Raw genomic sequence first — 23779 nt, 5'->3', positions numbered from 1 at the left:
GTTCTAATCCTTGGCTGCATAAATTGAGCACCGCGCTCGAATCCAATATCACCTTCGCATTGTAATCTGAAACATCAAGAATCATCCCCATCCTCTCTTTAGAGCATTTGAGAAAGATTTTTCTCATGTACCATTTTGTTCTTTTCTGATGCTTTGGAGATTCTTACTTTTGCGTGATTCTTTCCACCTTGGCGGTACCAATCGAAACCCTTGAACCATTTAACTGTAAATCTTTTGTTTCTATTCTATTCAGTTTATATTTTCGTTTCTTATGTCGTAGTTTTTGTATTACTTTTTTCTTGTTTCGGCTCCAATATTTATGTTTCATCACTTTTTTCTACAGGTGCCCTAGAGTAGATTTACAAAAGAGGAAAGGCTTCTTTATGTGATTCTTGAGTCATGATGCTAGGAGATGGTAGCTTTACAGATGTGGAAAGGCTTCTTTTATTGGTTCTTGGGTCGAGTTACTGGTTGATGGTGAAGTATTTCAGTTTTTCTTATGTTTATCAAGAGGTCTGTTAATCAGAAGAGATGGATGGTTTGTGTTTTCATATCACCTGCATAATTATGGTGGTTGGGATTTGATTAGGGTTTTTGATTGAGGAAAAAGAGATGAAAAGATGAGATGTAAAAGTGGCGATTGTAAAGTCATATAGGTCGTATGGCTGTGTCTTAGCAGGTGCGCTTGCGGGCCGGTCACTATTAATAAAATTTCCATTTTTTTGAGTTGAGGGAGGGTTTTTTTCGGGCTATTTTTTTCTTTCTGCTCGAGCCCTCTCTCTCTCTCTCTCTCTCTCTCTCTCTCTCTCTCTCTCAATTATTTCATACTCCCAAACAACTAAGTATGATGTTGATAGTTTGGTGCTTTCTTAGTTCTAATCCTTGATTGCTTAAATTGAGCAACACCAGGCGCAGCCCTGCATTAGTGTCGAGAATCACCTCCTCGCACGAATCCAACATCAACCTGAGCGTTTTAATCTGAAACTTCAGGTATGGCAAACTTGCATTTTTTACCATTTTATAAAGACAGAATAAGCTGATGAATTGGCTTACAAATATCCGTTGTTATTGGTTTTAATTGTGGATTAAGGTTCAATGGCTGAAATGAAACTTTGTCAACCTATATTTTCCTTAGGAAGAAATCCATTGTTTAAGCTGTTTATATAAAATCAAAAGAACTGTTGGGCGACAGAAATTTTATATATTATCATCATAGGCGTGGGGTCGCGAACTGTTATATTCTTGTGCAATTAAGAAATTTTATATGGTAAATGCCTATCTGAGATTAGAAAGCAAAAACATCAGTCAAGTCTTGTTTGCATTATATGAAATCCCATTATTTGAGGGCTACTTATGATGCATGGCAGCTCGCACTTCATGTCATTCATAGTGTTAATTTCAATGTATCTTACATTATGTTGATTCATCCGACATCAAACCCTTGCAATCTTACATTATGTTGATTCATTTGACATCAAACCCTTGCAAGTTTTCACCATTTCCTTAAAATATGTGTTTTGCTTCTACTATGAATGGAGCAAGCAAGCAACCACTGTGACATCTGTATGGGACTGTCTTGACAATTTCTTTGTGGATCAGAAAAGGAAAGGTGCCTATGGGCAAATCAAGCAAAGATTATGGCTAATTTTTTGAGGCACATGGATGATGGCTTATTTCTTGATACGTGGTGGTGCACATGTAACTAAAGTTGTGGCCTCTTTAATATGTTTATAAAGGAATCCTTTGAAGGGCCCGTTGATTCATTCACACTATTGGTGTTCTAAAAGTAATCTTCATGGGGGACACTTTAGGATGTTTATCTACAAAAGGTGAAAAACTCCGTTCAGGGACTGTGGATTTAATTATTTGAGAGTGACTTCATGGAGTATCTCCACAGGGCGAAAAATCTTGTTATCGAGGATTGCATTTCTTGTGTGTACATCTTGCTGGCTCCTGCTTGTTTGAGGTTGAGTTGATGGCATATTTCTACTCGGTAGTTAATGCCCAAGATTTGAGCACCATCTAATCCATTTAAACCTTGGTATGCCAGACTTCTCAAATGAAATGTTTTTTTTTACATTCTGGTGTTTCGGTAAAGCTGAAGATTTCGGCCGAAAGTTTTACTGATTCCTATAAGCATTACCAGTAAGTGCGTATGATTAGGGTTTTACTGTTGACGTGAAACACATTGTCGCTTTGTTTGACAGTGACACACAGTTTGCTGGTAGCGCCTATTGTGGTGCAATTGTCAATATAGACAGACTGAATGCTTATGATGGCTCCCATGTCATGACCGCTGTCAAGGGATTGTGGAGCTCCTTTTGCCACTGTTTATCTGTATAGTTGGTTCCTTCTTGTATGGTATTATTATCAATTTGGTGTGATGGGTTTTCTGGAGAACTGGTATCAAAGAGCATATTCAGGAATTTGTTCAACTCTTGCTGCTGGATCATGTAAAGAAGCACATGGAGAAATCACTTGTCGAAAGGGTGGTTCATCGATTATATTTTCAGTTTTCACTTGCTGTTAGCTACAGGATGGAGAACTTTCATATCTTGGGGTGTTTGAGAAAGTTTATTCTCAACCATTTTGTCATCGATTATATTTTCAGTTTTCACTTGCTGTTAGCTACAGGATGGAGAACTTTCATATCTTGGGGTGTTTGAGAAAGTTTATTCTCAACCATTTTGTTCTTTTATGATGCTTTGGAAATTCTTGCGTTGGGACGGTTCTTTCCACGTTGGAGGTACCATTCTGAACCATTTTAACTGTAAATCTACTGTTTCTTTTCTAATTTGGTTTATGTTTTCATTTCTTATATCGTAGTTCTTATAATTTCCCCCCTTTTCAGCTTTAATATATATATTTTATCACCTTTTTCTTCAGGTGCCTTAGAGTAGATTTACAAAAGAGGAAAGGCTTCTGTGGTTCTTGAGTATTGATGCTGGGCGATGGTGGATTTACAGTGGAGGAAAGGAGAAAAGTCTTCCTTTATTGGTTCTTGCGTTGTGATGTCATGATGGGCGATGGTGAAGTATTTCAGTTTTTCTCACGATGATCAACAGGTCTGATAATTAGAAGAGATGGTTTGTGTGTTTTCATATCACCTGCATAATCGTCGCGGTGGTTGGTATTTGATTAGGATTTTTGATTGAGGAAAAAGAAATGAACAGATTAGATGTAAAAGCGGTGGCGATTGTAACGTCGTATAGGTAGTACGGCTGTGCCTTTGCAGGTGCGCTTGCAGGCCAGTCACTCAATAAAATTTCCATTTTTTTGAGTGAGGGAGGGTTTTTTCCGGGCTATTTAGTTTTTTTCTTTTTGCTCGGACCCTCCCTCTCTCGCTTGTCTTGTGTCCTCTCTCTCTCTCTCTCTCTCTCTCTCTCTCTCTCTCTCTCTCTCTCTCTCTACCCCTATTATTTCCTACTCCCAAACAAATATGTTTGGGTGTAGGAAATAATGTCGTTTAAATATTGGTGTTTTCTTAGTTCTAATCCTTGCCTGCGTAAACAAGCGAAACATGGCGCCGTCCCGCTTTCAACATTAAGAATCACCTCCTCAATCTAATCCAACATCAACTTGAGTGTTGTCATCTAAAATGTCAGGTATGGCAAACTTGCCTTGTAATCATTTTATAGACAGAGTAAACTGATAAATTAGCTGACAGATATCAGTTATTGGTTTTAATGGCTGAAATAAATCTATGTCGACCTATCAACCTTGTGCGACGGAAATTTATATCACATTTATCTTCTTGGGCATGGGCATGGGGCCGGGAGCTTTATATGGGCAACTTAAGCATTGGGTCAGAAGCTGTTATATTGGCAACTTAAAGCCTTGGGCAATTAAGAAATTTTATATGATTAGTGCCTATCTGACTTTAGGAAGTAAAAACATTAGGCAATTCTTGTTTGCATTGTATGAAATCCCATTATTTGAGGGCTACTAATGATGCATGGCAGTTCTCACTTTCATATCATTCGTAGTGTTATTTTCTATGTATCTGTCATTACTTCGATTCATTCAACATAAAACCTTTGCAAGTTCTCACCGTTCCCTTTACAATATGCCTTCGCTTCTAATATGAAATGAGCGAGCGAGCAACCATTGTGACATCTTTATGGGACTATTTTGAGAATTTCTTGGAGGATTGGAAAAGGAAAGGTGCCAGTGGGCAAATTAAGCAAAGTTGATGGCTGATTTCTTGAGGCACAAGGAAGACGACTCCTTTCTTGATGTGCAGCGACGCATATGCAACTAAAGATGTGGCCTTTTTAAGATGTTTATAAAGGAATTCATCGTTGATTCATACATACCGTGTGTATTCTAAAAGTAATCTTCATGGGGACTGTTGACTTCATGGGAATCTTTCCACATAGTGAATGCTTTGCGATTTTTATCTACAAAAGGTGAAAAATTATGATAATGGACTTCTGATTTCTGACTGGTTCGTCTAAAGAAATCTCCTGGATTTGATTATTTAAAATTGGCTTCATGGAGTATCTCCCCACGTCGAAAAATCCTGTTAGCGAGGATTGCATTTCTCATGGGTACATATTTCATTATTTCTCTCTACTATTTTTTTTGGACAGCACTACTCAAACATCCTTAATCAACAGATGCATGTCCAATGAACAACTTCAAGATTCAAACACCATCTAATCAATTTAAGATGTTATGGCAGACTTCCCATTGAAATAATTTTTTCTTACATTCTATTATTTCAGTAAAGCCAAAGATTTCGAGATAAATTTTTTCTGATTCCTATAAGCATTACCAGTAAGCGGCTAAGTGCATGCTATTAGCATTTTGGCGTTAAACCCAATTTTTGACACAGTCCACTGGTGGTGCCCTTTTTTTGAATGGTGTTTGTTGGCAGTGCCTATTGTGGTGCAATTGTCTATATAGACGGAGACCAAAAGCTTATGATGCTTCCCATGGCATCACTATTGTCAAGAGATTGTATAACTCCTGCTGCTACTGTTTATTCGTATAGTTGGTTCCTTCCTGTTTGGTATTATTATTATTTTGGTGTGATGTGGTTTCTGGAGAACTGGTATCAAAAAGCACTTTCAGAAATTTGTTCCAAGTCTTGCTGCTGGACCATGTAAAGAAGCACATGGAGAAATCACTTATCTAACGAGTATTCCAGGATGTTTCATCGATTGTATTTTTCTCCGGCTTCACATGCTGGTGGCTACCAGATGAGGAACTTTCCACCTTGGAGGAACGAATTGGAACCCTTCAACTGTAATTCTGCTGTTTCTTTTCTATTTGGTTTATTTTTCATTTCTTACGTAGTAGTTTTTTTATAGGTCATGTCCTAGTTGTTGTAATACTTTTTCCTGTCTTCGGCTTTAATATATGTTTTGCCACTTTTTTCTGCAGGCACCCTAGAGTAGATTTACAACGAGGAAAGGCTTCTTTCTGTGATTCCTGAATTTTTTTATGCTGGGCAATGGTAGTTTTACAAAAGAGGAAAGGCTTATTTTTATTGATTCTTGTGTCTCGATGGCGGGCGATGGTAGAGTATTTCAGTTTTTCTCATGTTTGTCAATAGGTATGTTAATTAGAAGAAGATGGTTTGAGAGTTTTCATATAACCTGGATAATCATGGTGGTTGGGGTTTGGTTAGGATTTTCGATCGAGTATAAAAGAAATGAAAAGATGAGATGTAAATGCGGCTATTGTTAAGTCATATATATAGGTAGTATGGCTGTGCCTTTGCAGATGCGCTTGCAGGCCAGTCGCTATTAATAAAATTTCCTTTTTTTGAGTTGAGGGAGGGTTTTCTCGCAGGCTAATTTTTCCTTTCATCTCGGGTCCTCCCTCTCTCGCTTGATGTGCCCTCTCTCTCTCTCTCTTCCAATATTCCCTACTCCCAACCTGTTATGTATATGGGGTTTAGTATGTTGTTTTTAGGTTGATTTTTTGTAGGTGTTGGGGAGTTGTTGCAATTCTGTTCTTATTGCGTGTGGGAGAATTGAACAAAGATGATGGCTAATTTCTTGAGGGCAAGGAAGAGGAATCATTACTTTATGTAGGATGGATATGTAACCAAAGATGTGGCCTGTCCTTCACTGTGGGTCTTCCAAAGTAACCTTCACGGGTTTATAAAGGAATCCTTCAAAGGGCCTGTTGATTTATCTATCATAGTGTTGTTCGTCTAAAGTAATCTTCACAGGGAATCAAGCAAAGTTGATGGCTAATTCCTTGAGGGAGACACATGTGCAGCTAAAGATGTGGCATGTTGATTTATCAAACTGTGGGTCTTCTAAAGTAAATCTTCATGGGGAATTAGGCAATGATGATGACTAATTTCTTGAGAAAGCAACACGTGCAACTATAAAGATGTGGCCTTCTTTACGAGGTTTATAAAGGAATCCTTTGAAGGGCCTGTTGATTTAACTATCATTCTGTGGGTCTTCTAAAGGCCTATTGATTTAACTATCATACTATGGGTGTTCTAAAGCTTCATTGGGATTGACTTCATGGAATCTTTCCACAGTGAAGAATGCTTTGAGATGTTTATATACACAAAAGGTGAGAAGTTTCTTCGAAGGGACTGTTGATTTTCTTATAAAGTTGGGTTTTTCTGGATTTGATTATTTGAGATCAACTTCATGCAATATCTCCTCTCGGTGATGAATCCTTTTAACAAGTATTGGATTTCTGCATGGTAGTTGATGATCTTAGTGAAAAAAATAAAATTATTATTATTATTTTTTGCATTCTATTATTTCAGTAAATGTGTAGATTTTGGTACAAAATTTTGCTGATTCCTGTCACTTAGTTTGATACAAATAGTCCACTGGTGGTGCCTACTGTGGTGTAATTGTCTTGTATTATTGATGATTCTAATCTATGAGTTTACGAGATTATACGAAAATGAATTCTTCATGGGGAGATGCAAGGCTCGGTGAGATTCGGCCAGGGAAAGGACAGGCTGCCAAGGCAGTAGAGAAAGAGAAAGAAGCAAGGAGGCAGACTTATCTGCTTTACCAGACTTATCGCCATATGATTTCCATCTAAATAATCTGTAACCATATAATTTCTGCGAGTTTAGCGTCTTCTAGTCTTTTATGTATTTTATATGGGATTTGCTGGGGAATTCCGTGGAAAGCCATTTACCTGCTAGCTTTTGCATCAGAACAGCTACACAGGCCCAGCCATCCCCCCCCCTGGCAGTATGCATTCACTCTCCTTTTAACGTCAAAAAATGTTAAAAGTTGCTCACTGTTCACGTCATAAGGGGGTGAATGTGTACTGCAGTGGGGGTGAAAATATCATCTCCGTTTGGAAATTGTCAATTGCTGTATTTGCAAAAACATCAAAGCCGTTTGGAGACAAGATTATATGCAAATAATGTTTAGAGGTGTTATGTGAAGGATTTTTTCATTGATCTTCATATATCAGTCTCTTCTTATAATTGTTTATATAGAAAACTGCAATCCCTTCTTCAACATTGACACCTCTTTTGTTTACACACAATAAGGTACAATACGCTGTAAATAACCCACCACAGTAGCTAGTCTTTCCTTTACCATTTTTCTCTGGGTCCCTTATTCTGTGCCCGTGGCATTTGATATGAGTTCGTCCCGTTATCAAGCATTTTTGGTTTTCTAATAAATTTTATAACTCTATGTATTTGATTTTTTCCCTGCCCTTTTCTCATTTCCTATAGAAGTCTCTTAGACAGATGCTTGTGACTGGTGAGGATAGACCATACCTTTTGGATAGTTGAGACTATTTCTTAGCAGGGATTTGTTAGACAATTTTGCAGAAAGCCATTTCGCTGCTTGCTTTTGCTCGAGAAAACAGCCAACATGAGCGCATTTTTCAGCAGCTTTGTCTTACTCTTTTAAATCATCTGTGGGTGTTATCCTGAGCCGTTCTCTTCCTGTGTGCTGTTAATGATTTACTGAGCACTCGTGGACAGAGGGTGCCGTCACTCTGGATCTTTAGCTTAAAATTTGGAAGAGCCCTTGAGAACTGAGGCTATTTCTCAAGAGAGTGGTGGTTCAATTCCATCAAGATCCAAAGAGGTTTCATCTTTCGGTATACAGTTCATGTTTATAATATGTAAAAATACATGGGTATGAGTATTAAAATTTGTATGATTTTATATACAGGAAAGCGAGAGCAATTCTAGTTGGGAAAGGTTTTATTACTATTTATAATTGGGATTTTTTTATTTTTTTTTAAATGATACAACCCTAATAGCCATATTAGTCTTGATTTAAGACCCCACATTTTTGGATTTTGAGTCAAAGACTTATTATCGGACACAATTGTGTGCCCCTATTTGTTTTGGATTTCGAAAATTAATTGGACTCAAAATCGAGTGTTACGAACCTGAATCAGTTCGTAACGTGATTCAATCTTCTTAGAGGGAAGATTGGCCTCTTAATCCTCTTCAAGGAAAGGATCAGTCCTCCTTTGTACAAAAGGACACAATTTCTTAGATATTTTCTTCATTGATTTCTATTAGCAATAACATGTGCTTATATAAAGCACTAAAACATAGAAAATTTTTATTATAAAAATAGAAATAACTAATTAAAGACTATCCTAATCTAAATTAGTTTCCTAATATATCAGATCTGGCAAGATTTGATCTTATTCTCTAAACCGATTATTGGACTCAACATTAGGTTTAATTTTGAGTAACAGGGCCTCAAGTTTATAAGAGGCCATTAAAAAAATAAAAATAAAATATAAAATGAGCAGAGCTTATAATTGAAGTCACATATAACATATACCAGCTCCTATCAAGTTCCACATTTTTCAGTGGGGTGGGTCATGACATGTATAATGAACCCAAATAAGCGGGCCCTACTAATGACAATGAGGCAATTGAAGATACCCTCTTAGTTTCCTAGACAATGACTATTGGATCTAGTATTGCCACCCAACAGGCTTTCCAAGAACAAGATTACCTTCTTGGTTGGACTTTATTTGCCTTTTAGCTAACGTAGCTACCGCTTTTTTTCTCTCCATATAATTTTCTTCCTTCACTCTGTGTGAGAAAGAGAAGAAGAGTGAAGGAAACGTAGCTTCCATGGCCTCTTCTTCAACGTGCCCTCCTTTGGGATTCTCAGCTAAATACTATTCGATTTCTGATAAAGGAGAGTGCTTTAGACACAGCAGTTTCTTTGAGGGAAAAACAGTTCTCAATCAAGGAGTTGGATACTCTATCATTTTGGGATTCGGAGCTTTCTTCGCCGTTTTCACCTCTTTTCTGGTATCTATCTATCTCTCAATTTCTGTCTTCTTTGTAGTGAAATTTCTAATTTGCAGACGATATTTAAGAGAATCTCTTTTAAGGAAATGCCTAAACGGATAAAATCCCCCCTGTAACGGTTTCTGTGAGAATGGAGGATAAATTCACCCTCTTTATTTAGAGTGAGGAGTGCCCATTCAAGTATATTTATGACTACTACTACTACAAAAAAAAGAAGAAGCGGGGGGCTGTCCCAAGAAAAAAGTGGGGTGTATATCATTTCCCTATTTTTCAAGAGGTATAGTGGGGCCCACTTCATAGGATGATCCACACCGCTCATTTGTTGGACCATGACATAAGTAGGCTGCACATCATAGAAACCTCTATGAATCAGAGGGTTAGGATCATCCTTTGGAGATGATTTAAGGGGTACCAACAAATGTGTGGTTTGAAGTGGGCCCTACTGGACGTTAGAAAATTACGCCCACGCCCGTATTAAATCTCATTTATTTCATGGGAAATGATATATTTGCTCTCTTTCTTCCCGGGCCAGTCTCATGTAGTATAAACAGAGGAGTTATCAATATACCTAATAAGTACCTAAGTGGGTGGACCAGAGAAGAAAAGGGGGCCAAAATATCACTTCTCTTATTTAGCATCTTAAATTTCTTTAATAGCCTATCACAGCTCAATGAGAATTGCAACAGCAGATCAAGATGTGAGTCTCCTGCCCTATGATTGGTGAGGGTGATGCTCGATGAGAGAACTGGAAGACTATCATCCTCTCATCTCTCCCACCAATCCCAAAGCAGGACTTCGATCTCCACGCTGGATAAGATCAACAGTCGGGATTGTAAGTAGTGATACCCAAAAATTAATCATTCCAAACCGCCAAGGTTGAGTGAGCGTGCTTTGGTTACAGTAGTACTAGGATGGGTGACCTCCTTCGAAGTCCTTGTGCTTTGGCTAGAGTGATACCAGGATGGGTGACCTCCTTGGAAGTCCTTGTGTTGCACACCCTGTATTGGGTTAATCCTCTACCAAGAGGTGGGACGTTCTATCTCAGCTTACCTACAAAAAAAGGAAGAAGATGAGGTTTTGGAGAAAACTGAACTATTTGCAACTCTCACATCTAATCTCCACCTCCATTACTGAAGCTAGAAGCACTACAGAGGAAGGTTGAAGGTGAGATATTGGAGAAAACTGAACCATTTAAAGTAATGTTAGTATGCTACAAATACTGTCAATGGTTGAGTCTCACTTACATTGTAAATGGTTGAGTCTCCTCCAACTCTCACTAGCAACCACCATCATTGCCACCAAAGAGATTGGAAAAGGGAAAGGTTGAAGGTGAGATATTGGAGGAAACTAAACCATCTAAAATTAATGGTTCAGTCTCATCCAACTCTCACTTACTGACTTACAACCACCACTGCCATTGCCACCACAGATGCTAGAAAGGGCCAAAGAAGAGTTGTAGGAAGATGTTTCACAACGAAAAAGAAACAAAGTGCATCTTGTATTTATAACTCCATTCACACATGTACTGTGCAAATGTTGTGATATTCTTTCAAGCATTGTCAATGGATGAGGAAGAATCACATGTTTCCCAATACCATTATTGTGATATTCTCTTTATGTTGTGAGCTTAAAAAGCATGAACAGATTGGCGCGAAATGTGAGGATTATTCCTCACATGCTTCTAAGAATATCACAACATCTGAGTGTTATATGAGGGGTCCAAGGGGAATAGAAGGGATGTGAAATCAAGATAGTTGATCCTGTAGATCCTCACAAGGTGACCCACATGGCCTAAATTTCATCCCAAACGGGCATCTCATGTGTTAGATAACGGACTACAAAAATCAACGGTTTAGCTTTTCATGGCATAACTCAATACTAGATGAAGGGCTAGAATCATCGATGAAGCTATTCTAAATGGCATTTGGCTGGATTTATAGTTGCCGTTCAAATCAACGGATCTGATCATATGAGCTAGGCAGAAATAGGGCACGATAAGTGTCTTTTAGGAAAGAGCATAAAAGTGACTTTCTTTTAAGATTAGATCTGCTATCCATGAATCTTTTTTCTCGGACGCCATCTCCTAGAATAAAGGTCAATCTCAACTCAACTAAGCCTTTGTCCCAAACTAGTTGGGGTCGGCTTAGCAAGTCTATCCAAGGATAAAATAAAACCGGTGGCTATCCCCAAGGAGAACAGCCCCATTAAGTCCATGCGACACAACTAATTAGGGGTGTCCATGGACCCAGACGATTCATCTAAAGGGTCCAAAGGATCCAAACGTTAATTGACAGAATTTGGGCACAACAGTTGGATCCGATTGTGTTCATTGTATCCATACCATAAGGTCCACAAAATCCGATGGAGCGGACGCCAATGTATGAAAATGCTCTTCATATTTTCATTTATTTGTGTATATTTATGAGGGGTATTTTCTTAAAATAATCCTACTCAAAATCTTAAAGAGGTTCTCTCCAGTTTCTTTCATCTCCCTTCCTAAGTCCTATTGTGTACAATATATGTTACACCTAAGACACTCATGGATGGTCTGATTCGAAATGGAATGTGACCTTAAGTCATAAAGTAGGATCCAGAAAGCACTCCGAAAAGGATCCGACCTGTAAGGATCCAAACAAATTGTGACCAAGACATAGGTGGATCCGATCTGATCCGAAATAGATCCATTGACACCCCTCCAACTAACTACACTATGTTATAAGACTCTTTACGGCTTCACCACCTAACAAGGCCATTGGCAACCGACCAGACTTGTATTCACTGGGTCGTATAAGAACCCAATCAAGTCCACATGAGACCCAAAAAATGACTGTTAGAAAGAGCCTAACAGTCCCTTTAGCATTTATCGACAATCAAATACTCTATTTGAATTTGAATCATAGAACGGGAAAAAAAAACCCTAGTCTATCTATGTAAAATGCTCCAATTCAATAACTTCTATAGTGACTATCCTTCATACATTGAATGAAATGAGGCATTTCCTTTGATTGTTTCTCTTTAGCGGAATCTGTTTTCTTTCCATTCTTCAAGCAAACTGAGAAAATCTCCTATAAATCTATGAATTTACATATATTTTCTTAGATAGCTATGATTCTTGCAAAACTACTAAACTGAATGTTGCGTATTGAATGTGGCATCAGGTGTGGCTTGAGAAGCGGTACGTTGGATCTCGCCACACCTCAGAATGGTTCAACACTGCAGGCAGAAATGTTAAAACAGGACTCATAGCTAGTGTCATTGTATCCCAGGTAACAAACAAGATGATCCAATTGTCAGACCCAGTTCTTCCAATTGCTTATATTACATGATCCAATTGCCAGACCCAGTTCTTCCCATTGCTTATATTAAAATCCGATAACTTAAATATAATGACATTACAGTGGACTTGGGCTGCAACAATCTTGCAAAGTTCCAACGTCGCTTGGGAGTACGGCGTTAGTGGTCCTTTCTGGTATGCGAGTGGTGCTACCATCCAGGTTTATTAACTTCTCTTCTCATATGATCACCCAATTAAATGAATAATTCGCACTCCGATCTTAATCCCTGGGACTTTCCACAAAACCAGGTACTTTTGTTTGGTGTTATGGCTATAGAAATCAAAAGAAAGGCTCCTCATGCTCATACTGTTTGTGAAATTGTTAGAGCTCGGTATGTTATTTTTCAGATAGTTTGTAATTCATATATAATCTCGAATGCTTGTTGACTAGTTCTAATTACTCTATCAATGTATGATCAGATGGGGTACTTCTGCTCACATTGTCTTCCTTGGATTCTGTTTCTTAACGAATATTATTGTCACTGCCATGTTGCTTCTTGGCGGCTCTGCAGTAGTAAATGCGCTGACTGGTGTGAATATCTATGCCGCAAGCTTTCTAATACCTCTTGGTGTAATAGTCTATACTTTAGCAGGAGGACTAAAGGCGACCTTCTTGGCAAGCTACATACATTCGGTTATTGGTATGTAAGCTGAACTCTTCTTGTGTCCTTTTGATCTCATAGGGGGGTGAAATTGCATTTTAAGCTTATTTGTTTGCCTATATTTCAAATAACTAAATTTTGCCTCATTTGTTCTGTTTTGTTTTATTTTCGATAATCCGTATATTTGAAGGTCAGTGATCTAGAACGTTTTTAGAGTGTTATGGGTATTCTGGGAATTTATCTTCTTTCGTCTACTTTTGTCCTGTATATTTCAATTTGTAAATCTGTAATTTAGATTTGCTTTTATGTCATTCCAGGCTTTCTAACTTTAGCTCTTAATTTATCAATGTGCAGTGCATCTGGTATTGGTAATATTTGTTTACTTAGTTTATACGGCAAGTAGTGAGCTTGGTAGCCCAAGAGTCATATATGATCGCCTTTTGCTCGTTGCTAGTAAATCAAGAAATTGTCAGGAACCATTTTCACATATTGGGCAAGCCTGTGGACCTGTAAATGGGAACTACAAGGGATCCTACTTAACAATGTTAAGCTCCGGAGGCCTTGTTTTTGGAATCATCAACATTATTGGCAACTTTGGTACTGTCTTTGTGGACAATGTAAGGACTACTATTTTCCTCATTTATCTAGTTATCTTTGGATCCTTGCTATCAATCTACTGATTTGTTGGGCATATCAGCAATTTCCTTTCCACCATGAATGCCCCTGACTTTTCTAAAATGAATGAAACCCTTTTAGAGCATCAAATATATATTTGTTTTACGAAGGTGTTCATATTTTTTTTTTTCTGACAAGTACCATACAATAACAACCCTTCAGAGAAAGATGATGTAGCTAATGTGATCTTTTTCTTCAAACTCCAATGCAACCGAGATACCCAATTTCAAATGCACATGACAATCTTTCTATTCATTTTAAGTGGCAAGACTTGTTGTGTACCAGCAGGCTTAGATTCAAGTAACTTGTGCCATTTAAGTTTTGGTCCCCTGTAAGTTCCCCTTTAACTTATGCATTCAGAAAGAAACATTAAATATAAAAAAATAGAGTATAATAAATTAATAAAAAGTTTCTGCTAGGACTGGATGAAACATACCTTCCAAAAATATGGTTGTTGTTCATCTCAAACATAAAATTACTTCTGCACTCAACTTTGTTTTTCGTCCACAGTTTTGCATTTAAATCATTAGATAATTTGGTAGACTTCAAGGCAAGCCACTCTAATGGCTTCTTGCTTGAAGTATCTGTTTCAATCTGTTAAGCGTCCTTGAATTTTTGGCCTGGTATAGGGGAAATTCCTTATATTAGTTTTCATGGTGTATTAGTTTTCATGGTGCAGGGGTATTGGGTTAGTGCTATAGCAGCACGTCCTTCATCAACTCATAAAGGCTACTTGTTGGGTGGGCTTGTCTGGTTTGCTGTGCCATTTTCTTTGGCAACATCTTTGGGTCTAGGTGCCCTTGCCCTTGATCTCCCAATAACAGCAAGCGAGGCCGGCCATGGACTTGTACCACCTGCTACAGCTATAGCTTTGATGGGAAAGGGAGGGTCTATTCTCCTTCTTACTATGCTGTTTATGTGAGTTCTATTTTCCCTTTAAGTGGGGTGTTTTACTGGCATCTCATTCTGATTATGGCAATGTTAGTCGTGGATAATCTCTCAGGCTCTTGGGAAGAGTCTATTTATAATGCTGTTATTTACATTTACTATTGTTGGAAGCTGAATTAAATTTAAACATCAAAACATTAGATTACTCATCAATAGTTTTTAGCTTGCACATAAATGTTAGCTAATTGAAGAGTGTCCACAAGAGTGCTCATAAAGAGATTTGTTAGATCATATATGTCAAATGTAAAACATGCTATACTCTAGCTCAATTGGTAAAGACTATGTTCTCCAACCCTGAGGTCGGTGGCTCAATCCCAGCTTTACCTACATCAAAAATGTATATCATGCTATACAAATGAAGCTTAGTGATCGAGAATCAAGAACCAAAGTATACCTCAACGCTACAAAAGTTATGGCTATGGTTATAATGGAGCAGTTCGAATTCTCTTTTTACTGATGACATATGGCTTACATCAAAAGATAAAAGTTGTCAACAGTATTCCACTCCAATAGATTGTGCTCTTTCACGGAGCTAAGCCTTGCATTTGAGATTTGGAATGTCAACTATGAAGTGCTAGTGAATTTAACAAGTGAATGGAATACATGCTTGTGGAATGTAGTAATGACACCCTCCTCAAGTTCAAATGAAGTCAATAAACCAGAAAAATCATGTCTTTGGCCCAAACACTTTCAGCTTGTTGCTTCAACAAATGTGGGAAAAGAGGCAGCTCAGTCGGGTTGCTGTATAGGATCCGTATGTTCTTCAATGGAAACAGAATTGGAGCCTTTTTATGTGCAATTTTGAGATGTCTTCCAAAATAAGTTAAAGACATTTTATACCGAGGAAACTAACAAGTCACCTTATAATAATAGTTAAGCAAATAAACTTGCCATCAGATGGCAAATAACTAGGGAGGTTCTCCAATAGTGGAGGGCACAAGATACCCAGCTTCTGAGAAGGACTTCTGTAATCATAAGATACAAGAGAGTTCACCATTGGAATAAAAAGCAGTCATTTCTAGAAGAGGTACCTGAAAAAGAAATAAATTTTCTATCATGTATTAGAGACAAAGCAGAGACAGGATCCAACATCGGAGCGTAAGGGCAAATGCTCAAAACAGGACTTCTCGCATTTTTAGTAAATCATGATAACAATATTTTCTCTTACTGACACATGAAGAAAACATTTAATTGCTAGTAAAATGGAGCAAGGGATAATTGTAGGTCCCGCAAAGACCACAACTAATGATCCTGATGACCTGTAAACTGCATCATCTAGAAGCAAGAAATCGATGAAATCCGGGACCTTGTGGGTATCATCCGCCCTCATTTGACTCATATGTGGAGATCGGCAAATTCAACCGTGGACAAGTTGGCGAAAGAAGGCGTGGAAAGAGTGGATATCTCCTGCGTCATCTTCAGTGTTTAATCTATGTACTTGTTTTTGTTAATGCCTCTATATTGCGGTTGTTAATTATGTACTCTGATCCATATTTGGGGACATCTTGTCCCTGGATGGATGTTATCTTCTTTTTGGAATAAAATTTTGTTACCTTCTCAAAAAAAATCATCTAGAAGCAAGATTTGTTGGTGACATTACTCTCCTTGTCCTAAAGATTGTGCTTGTGATCTATTCATATGCAATTGAGTGTCCCTCTCGTAGGCCATCTCATTAGAAACTTGCCAATACCACCGTGTCCTGAGTGGTTGTGGGTCATGGACTCATGGACTCCTGTCCCACTGGTTATCAGGTTTTGGTCTTCTGGAACCAACTAAAATACCAAAATGGGAATCTCACAAGAACTTTAGTGAACAACTTGAAATCTTGTGATTACAATGTGGCAATTTTTATGCATGCAAGCAATAGTCTGGGTTAAGGATGCTGCCTATGTCTCTTTACATATCTTATTAGTTCTTGAGTAGAGTTTAATCATCCTATGTATGTCAGCATTGGCTGGAATTTTTTATGAGCATCACATAATACATAGAGCATCACCAAGTGTCCAGTGTAAGAGTTGCAGCTATGAGAGGATATTATTGCCATGGATAAAAAAATGCAACCAATAGATTGAAGAGAGCTGACCCGAATTAGGAGCACCGGTAATATGTAAATCATTAATTGGCAATCTGAACTTTGGGTTTGGGCTTCAACACTATCATTACACAGGGTTTAGGGTAGGAAAAATATTTAAAATATGCAAAAGAATATGCACACACTTTGGTACTTGGTTCAGGTAGCCAGATATCAATACCACACACCGTTGTGAGTTTCTATACCTTCCTCATTTTGGCTAGCTATTTTAAATTTTGAGTCACCTAGCAAAAACAACCAAAATCTGCATAAACTTGTCCTGGGTCGGAATGATGCACTTAATGTCAAATTCTGAAAGAACAGAAAGTCACCTATAGATTTTATGTTCATCTGAACTTGGCCAAATCTTTAGACTCCAAAGTTTTTAAGTCTCTGTTTGAAGTGTTGGTGCAAAAAGGGAAAATTATAAAATGAAAACTGCAATAATTTAATCTTAGAGTAAGATGAAAATCAAACCGAATATAGATGATCCTCTTGTATGTAGAGCTGCTGTACGTTCTCTAAAGGCATTCAACTAAAGGAGAAAACCAAAGAGCCATCATAAATGGAATACAAAGAGTCACCAAGAAAGGCCCCCTCTTTTGTCCTTTTGTGCATGACTTTTGGAGACCAAGGAATATGAAAAGCCACCTTAAAGCCTTAGCCCAATTATGGAATATTTGAAACTTAGATTTTTTTAATAAAATCTAACATGAAGCTATTCCCTTTATCATTGTAACGTTCATTACATCCATATATGTTCAGTGTTTGTTATTTTTTTGCAGGGCTGTGACATCTGCTGGTTCCTCAGAGTTAATAGCAGTTTCCTCCTTGTGCACGTATGATATCTACAGGACTTATCTTAATCCAGATGCAACTGGGAAGCAGATTCTCAAAGTCTCAAGAGGAGTTATTTTAGCTTTTGGATGTTTCATGGGTGTGCTAGCTGTGATACTAAACAAGGCCGGTGTTTCTTTGGGTTGGATGTATCTAGCCACGGGAGTGCTTATTGGTTCAGCTGTGCTTCCTATAGCTTTCATGCTTCTATGGAGAAAAGCAAACTCAATAGGTGCTATTCTCGGGACCATTCTCGGTTGTCTTTTCGGAATAATTACGTGGTTATCTGTAACGAGAATTGAATATGGACGGATAAATCTTGACACAACTGGTCGGAATGCACCAATGCTTGCTGGAAACCTTGTCTCTATATTGACTGGTGGACTAGTTCATGCAGCTTGTAGTTTTATGTGGCCTCAGAATTATGACTGGGAGACCACCAAGCAGATAACCATGGTTGAGAAGGAAAGGAGTGAGTTGCCAAGTGAAGAGTTTAAGGAGGAAAGGCTAGTGAGAGCTAAATCATGGATAGTGAAATGGGGTGTTGGATTTACTGCAGTGATTGCAATATTGTGGCCACTGCTCTCCCTTCCAGCTGGTAAATTCAGTGTTTGGTTTTATATTTCTTGAGTTCCACTTGAATTAAAGAAAGTTGCATTTGACATGTCTGGGCATAGTTTCAAAACTCTCCCGCATCATTGTGAACCCCCCCCCCCCAACTCGATTCCCTTTTACCTTGGCCGAATTGTTGTCGGAGTCCCTATTTTGCCCTACAAAGTCAATCGAAACTCCTTTGACTTTCCTGAGTTATGATTGCGTTAACCGAGTAATCAGTATGCAAACCAAGTACTCGACTGTGTCGTTCCGAGTCAACTGGGATTTGTTTTGGCTGCATTGACCCTCATACGCATTTGGAAACACTATTTCTAGGGACAAAATTAGGATAATTTTCTCACTGAGTCGTATGGATGCACCACAGTATTTTTCAGTTTCTTCTACTGGAAAAAACAGTAATGATTTCATAAGAATGTTCCCTTCAAAACTTATAGAACATAAAGAACCAAACCTATATATCAACCTCTCATCATCTCACAAAACTTTTTAGTTTACAGAAAGATACTTTTTCTTCACTTTGAACTGTGATTTTGTTTGCACAAATCATGAGTAATCTCAGTTGATAATAAGTTGTGTGATTATTCTTTACCTTTATATTTCCCAGAACATATATCTATTCTGTTTTGGTAGATATGTAAATTAAACATGGACAAGTATCTTGAGTGTTGGACAACTGACAGAATGAGTCAAACGCATTGAAAACTAGATAAGTCTGTACAATATATGATAAATATAGGCAGATGTGTTATTATGTATAACATGGGATAAAGAAAAGCATATTTTGATGAATTATAAATATTTGATAACTATTTAAGACTATACAGATAGTACCAAAAAATGAAAGAAATATAAGTTAAGGTAGTCTCGATAGCAACGCATATTGGACACATATTCTGCGAATGTAGATTGTTCTTTATATATAATTTGAGCAGTGGTAGAAAAGAAATAGTCCACCAATAAACTATGGCATACCTCATGCATTATGGATTATAACTATAATGCAAGGGAACAGTATCCTAATTATAATTTTCTTAAGCAGGAGAATTCAGTCTGGGTTATTTCACATTTTGGGCAGTCATTGCCATATCATGGGGTACCATTGGATCAGCTGTGATCATTGCTTTACCCTTAATCGAAAGCTGGGAAACAATCCAAGGGGTCTTCCTTGGCATGTTTACAAATGACAGACTAATGGAAAAGGTTGAGGAAATGAACTTCAGAATGAAAGCAATCATGCTGGCCTTACCAGAGGCAGAACAAATCTACGTTCTAGAGAAAGAGAAGGCAAAGAAACAAGATGGATTAGAGCAAAGAACTAGCAATGTTCCTGTGTAATTGTAAACAGCTTTCTGTAAAAAAAAAAAATGCTCTTATTTTCTAATCAATTTGATGTTTGTCTTAATTGCCAAACTTACATAGCTGCCGTTTAGAGTTCAAAGTGCCGAATTCTAACAACAGGGATTGATTTTGTTGCACCATTTTCATGTATATAAGGAAATTACATGAAATATTATGTCTGATGCATGCATGAGTTAATAGGCTTAAACTGACTCATCGGAAATCAACTCGTCTTTAACACCCGAACCGAGAATATATCCGAAATACATGTTGATTAGGACAAGTGACCCATCTTTAACTTTTGCATTTGCTCCCCTGAATTTCAACTATATGGGGAGATCCCATATCAAATGTTAAAGAAAATACTCATCAGTTATTATTTCACACTAAATTTCTGAAAGGGAAAAGGCTAGCTACTTGTTATGGGTTTGTCTAATTGTTGGAAATCATGATTTTTCAGCGTTTTTGGATTGTAGGAAGGCTTCACTGAAGTGAAACATATTAAAAGAACAAAAACAAAAATGGAATGAATCCATCCATGAATAAGAAAATGATTTTCATTTGCCTTTACACTACATGCCTTCCTTCACATGAGAATGAGACTGAATTTCAAGAAGAAGAAAAGAAAATGAAATTCAATGGCAGATTCTGTAATTTCTCCTTATAAATACACTTCAGGGTTCAATTGTATAAATGAACAAGAGATATTGCCATTATTATATTTTGATCAGATTTATGGAAGTTCTAATATTTGAACAGTAGTGATTTTTGGGATTCAGAAATTGAAAAAGTAAAAGAAAAGACTGCATTCTAGTGGAGTAAGTATAGCCATTTCTGACATGGTTGGATATAAGGTTGCTATCAGCTCCAAGAGATCACATGGTTTTGGAGTGTTGGAGAGGATTGGATGGTGCCATGACCTCTTTGATGATGTGTCAATTTGGAGAAGTAGCTCTCAGTACAAAAATCTATATTTGATCTATCATCCAAGTGGGTTAGAAAAGGAGGGACAGAGGGCCATTGACAGAATGGCATCTCTAGTTTGAGGGCCCTAGAATTCCTGATTGGACCAACCCATCATCCAGTAAGAGCGCCTCCTTGAGATACCACTGTAGAAGAGTTAAGAGTTCTAACCAAGAGACAATCTCAGGTGATTGAAAGAAAAAAGGTGTCGAAACAAAAAGGAAGTGGTATTTTGATAATCTATCTTATCCTATATGTAGGATAAACCCAAGGGATTGTAGGGTTTTTCTACCAATTGGGGCCCTCCCTTCTTCATTGGCCCGGTGGAGATGGTCTTCAGAGTTCATTCATAGCTACTCATGTTACCACAAATTGCTTACTTGGCTTAACACATAGATCCAACTTGCCTTGTGAAACAACCAATTACTCCAGAAGCTTAAACAGTTAAGAGTAAGTGTTATTTAATCGAGATTTTATATGGTGTAAGCACTTATAGTCAGGTATCTTTCTAAAAGTATTGTACGGCTTACACCATAGGTTGTTCCAAACCATCCATTTAATAGGCCACAATGTAAATAGCTTGTGCCCAAAAAAATATGTCCATAGAGAGATCCTAGCCCTCCGATCTATAGAGGAACTGCATATTATGAAACCTCTATAGATCGGAGGGGTAAGATCATCTTATTGGCATATTTTTTGGGCACAATATATTTATGTTGTGACCCATGAAATGGACGGTTTGGATCATCCTATGGTGTAAGCTGTACGCTTTTAGAGAAATACTAGACTATACGGGCTTACACCATATAAAAACTCTATTTAATCATGAGGAATGATAGATGCAAGGGCCCACTTTATGCTAGGGCCGGAGAAGGGCCCTTGAATAGACCCACGTCATTTTGAAAATCGGTTGAGAAACTGAATTCGGTTGCACTTAATGACGTAAATCTATTCAAGGGCCCTTCTTTAGCCCGTGCATAAAAAGGGGCCTTGCATCTATCATTCCTATTTGATCATTCACACTTCAACACTGCCCTTAACGTGTGGCCCTTCTTTTTTTTTTTTAGGTTGGCAATACACATGGATATTTAATATCTAAGGAGTCGTTGGGTTTTGAACGGAGACCTACCATGAGAAATAACTAATTACTCCAAAGGCTTAAGGCCTGAGTTGGTGTTATTTAGTCATTTATACTTTAACATAGATTAAATGATTAAAATTCTATAAGTTATGGGCCGAATGAACAAATTGGTCTCCCTTGTATTACTCGCGCATCAAAGAAATGATTAAATTCGTATGGTAGGTCCGGGTGTTATCTAACTATGACCTTTTTTTTGGTAATCATAAATCCGTAGTGTGTGTCTCTGCCTAAGGAACGTAAGAAGCACGGCTTTTGAAGCATGTGTGGGCCCACCATCTGTCTTACGCTTTTAGAGCTTTGGATTTGTACACATAGTATCTGGAAGTCATGTTACCTGCTTTTGAATTCATACGTACGTAGTACAGAGTTCAAACGGAAAATTACCCATGTACGAATTTTAAAGTTTTTAGGGAAAGAATATCTCACGCCCTCATGACTTGTACTTTTTGCTCTAAAAGTTTTACTTGAAGTAACATGGGGACTGATATCCGCACTATTGTATTCAAGGGTTTAAATTTTGGTGAGGACCGAAACCGAAATTGCCAACATTTACGAAATTTTGGAGAATTTTTTTATAAAATATTAATTTTTTATTCCTTTACAGAATTCCAGCTGACGAAATTTCGATAATTTCTGCTGAAATTTCGGCCTACAAAATTGACATTTCGAACGCCTTCACCGAATTTCGGCCAAAATTTCGGAATTTCGGCTAAAATTTTGGTTTCGGTGAGGAACAAAATTAACCCCGGAATCGAAACTGAAAACCTTGATCGTATTTTGATACTGCAAGGGTTGGTTTAATTTTATGTTTTTTTGGTTTAATTTTACTAGGGGTACAACTCGGGTCAGTTTCAACTCCAACCCGACGGGTTCAACCGATTTTTGGGCAGGTTGGGTTCTGATGTAGCTATGCTATGCTGTGTCTGTGTGGGGTTGCTCTCTGTCATATCTGACACCGTGAACGACCAGCTATACCTACACGAAGACCCACTTTAATGATCATTTGTGCCCTCCCGATTAAAATAAATAAATAAATACTCAGCCAATAAGTAGAAACATATTTTGGCAATTTCTTCATTTGGTACCTAACAAAAAGTCAAGCCAATTCTAATGTTTTGCCCATCTCTCTCATATTTCCTTTACCAAAGGACTAGGATCCCGGGGGTGTAACATGGTGGATAGCATAGGTGTAACATGGTGGGCCACGTCCCATTGATGTGAAAATGGTGGGCCCCACCCTAATGCATAGGTTTGGTTAGAGAAATAACATTATGGTTAAAATGGTGAGGGATTAGTAGGGGGGAAATTTATTGTTGGCTTAAAATTAGTAAGAGCTGCTAAACCAAATTGATAGTGGTAAAACTGATTTCAAAAAGTATTGTATGGTCCACTCTTTAGGATGATCCAACCTGTTCATTTGCAAGGCTACAATGTAAATAGGTTGTGCCCCAAAAATTCATTTCCACAGGATGACCATAACCCTCTTATCTATTGAGGTTTCCATAATGAGCGCGCAGTTCCCTCTATCTATTCGACTCTATTTGACTTAGTATATTTAATCAACCACATTACCAAAGTTTACCGGTGTAGTTGAATTCGGCAACACTAATAATCCATGTCTCAGTAAGCATGTGATGTGCTGATTACTCTTTTACTCTTTACTAATTACTTTGGTCAATGGATAATTCTAGGAATTTCACTCGTATCTTATTCTTTAATCTAGACCTTCGATATTAGATCAATGATTCCCACACAAGAGCTTACATGTTTCATCCCGCCACTACTGAGTGTTGGCCCAAATATCAACCTTTCAAGTTAAGGTGTACGGCTGAGACTGACAAATTGATTTTTTTTTTTTTTTTAAGATTAAGCTCAACTCTTCACATTAAAATGAAAGGCAAGATATTTGAGAGACGATTAGTCCCCAAGGACAAATGCTCTTTTAATGGGAAGAGTGCTTGTAGTAGGGCTGCAACTCGAGCCGGGTTTTACCCGACCCGCATCGACCCGA

General features: G+C 37.8%; 1 protein-coding gene and 1 long non-coding RNA gene across 3 annotated transcripts; both read left to right on the top strand.

The window, feature by feature from the left end:
• The first annotated feature begins 878 nt into the window (after window positions 1-878).
• Window positions 879-8172, top strand: LOC143883439 (uncharacterized). 2 transcript variants are annotated; one of them, XR_013252387.1, is made up of 5 exons: window positions 879-2041; window positions 2208-2746; window positions 2887-5250; window positions 5389-6543; window positions 7784-8172. It is a non-coding gene; the product is annotated as an uncharacterized LOC143883439 (long non-coding RNA). The 2 variants fall into 2 exon arrangements; XR_013252386.1 differs by lacking the exon at window positions 7784-8172 and having other exon boundaries at window positions 5389-7643.
• A 799-nt stretch (window positions 8173-8971) lies between these two features.
• Window positions 8972-19728, top strand: DUR3 (urea-proton symporter DEGRADATION OF UREA 3 (DUR3)). Its single transcript, XM_077388644.1, has 9 exons — window positions 8972-9244; window positions 12403-12510; window positions 12643-12738; window positions 12828-12910; window positions 12999-13219; window positions 13535-13797; window positions 14535-14773; window positions 17660-18309; window positions 19366-19728. Exons 1-9 carry the CDS (start codon window positions 9062-9064, stop codon window positions 19659-19661), a joined length of 2139 nt encoding a protein of 712 aa, XP_077244759.1. The 5' UTR covers window positions 8972-9061; the 3' UTR covers window positions 19662-19728.
• The last annotated feature ends 4051 nt before the right edge of the window (window positions 19729-23779 follow it).

This window comes from Tasmannia lanceolata, unplaced genomic scaffold (genome assembly GCF_043159265.1).
Source record: "Tasmannia lanceolata isolate RefF3 unplaced genomic scaffold, GAP_Taslan_0.1 ptg000008l, whole genome shotgun sequence".
NCBI lineage: Eukaryota > Viridiplantae > Streptophyta > Magnoliopsida > Canellales > Winteraceae > Tasmannia > Tasmannia lanceolata.
Note: the sequence above shows the minus strand (reverse complement) of the source record. Positions and strands in the feature narration are given on the sequence as shown.

Coding starts and splice junctions, on each gene's coding strand:
- DUR3 (XM_077388644.1), top strand. CDS start 9,062: ATGGCCTCTTCTTCAACGTGCCCTCCTTTGGGATTCTCAGCTAAATAC. Junction 9,245..12,402: donor CCGTTTTCACCTCTTTTCTG/GTATCTATCTAT, acceptor ATGTGGCATCAG/GTGTGGCTTGAGAAGCGGTA. Junction 12,911..12,998: donor TGTGAAATTGTTAGAGCTCG/GTATGTTATTTT, acceptor ATGTATGATCAG/ATGGGGTACTTCTGCTCACA.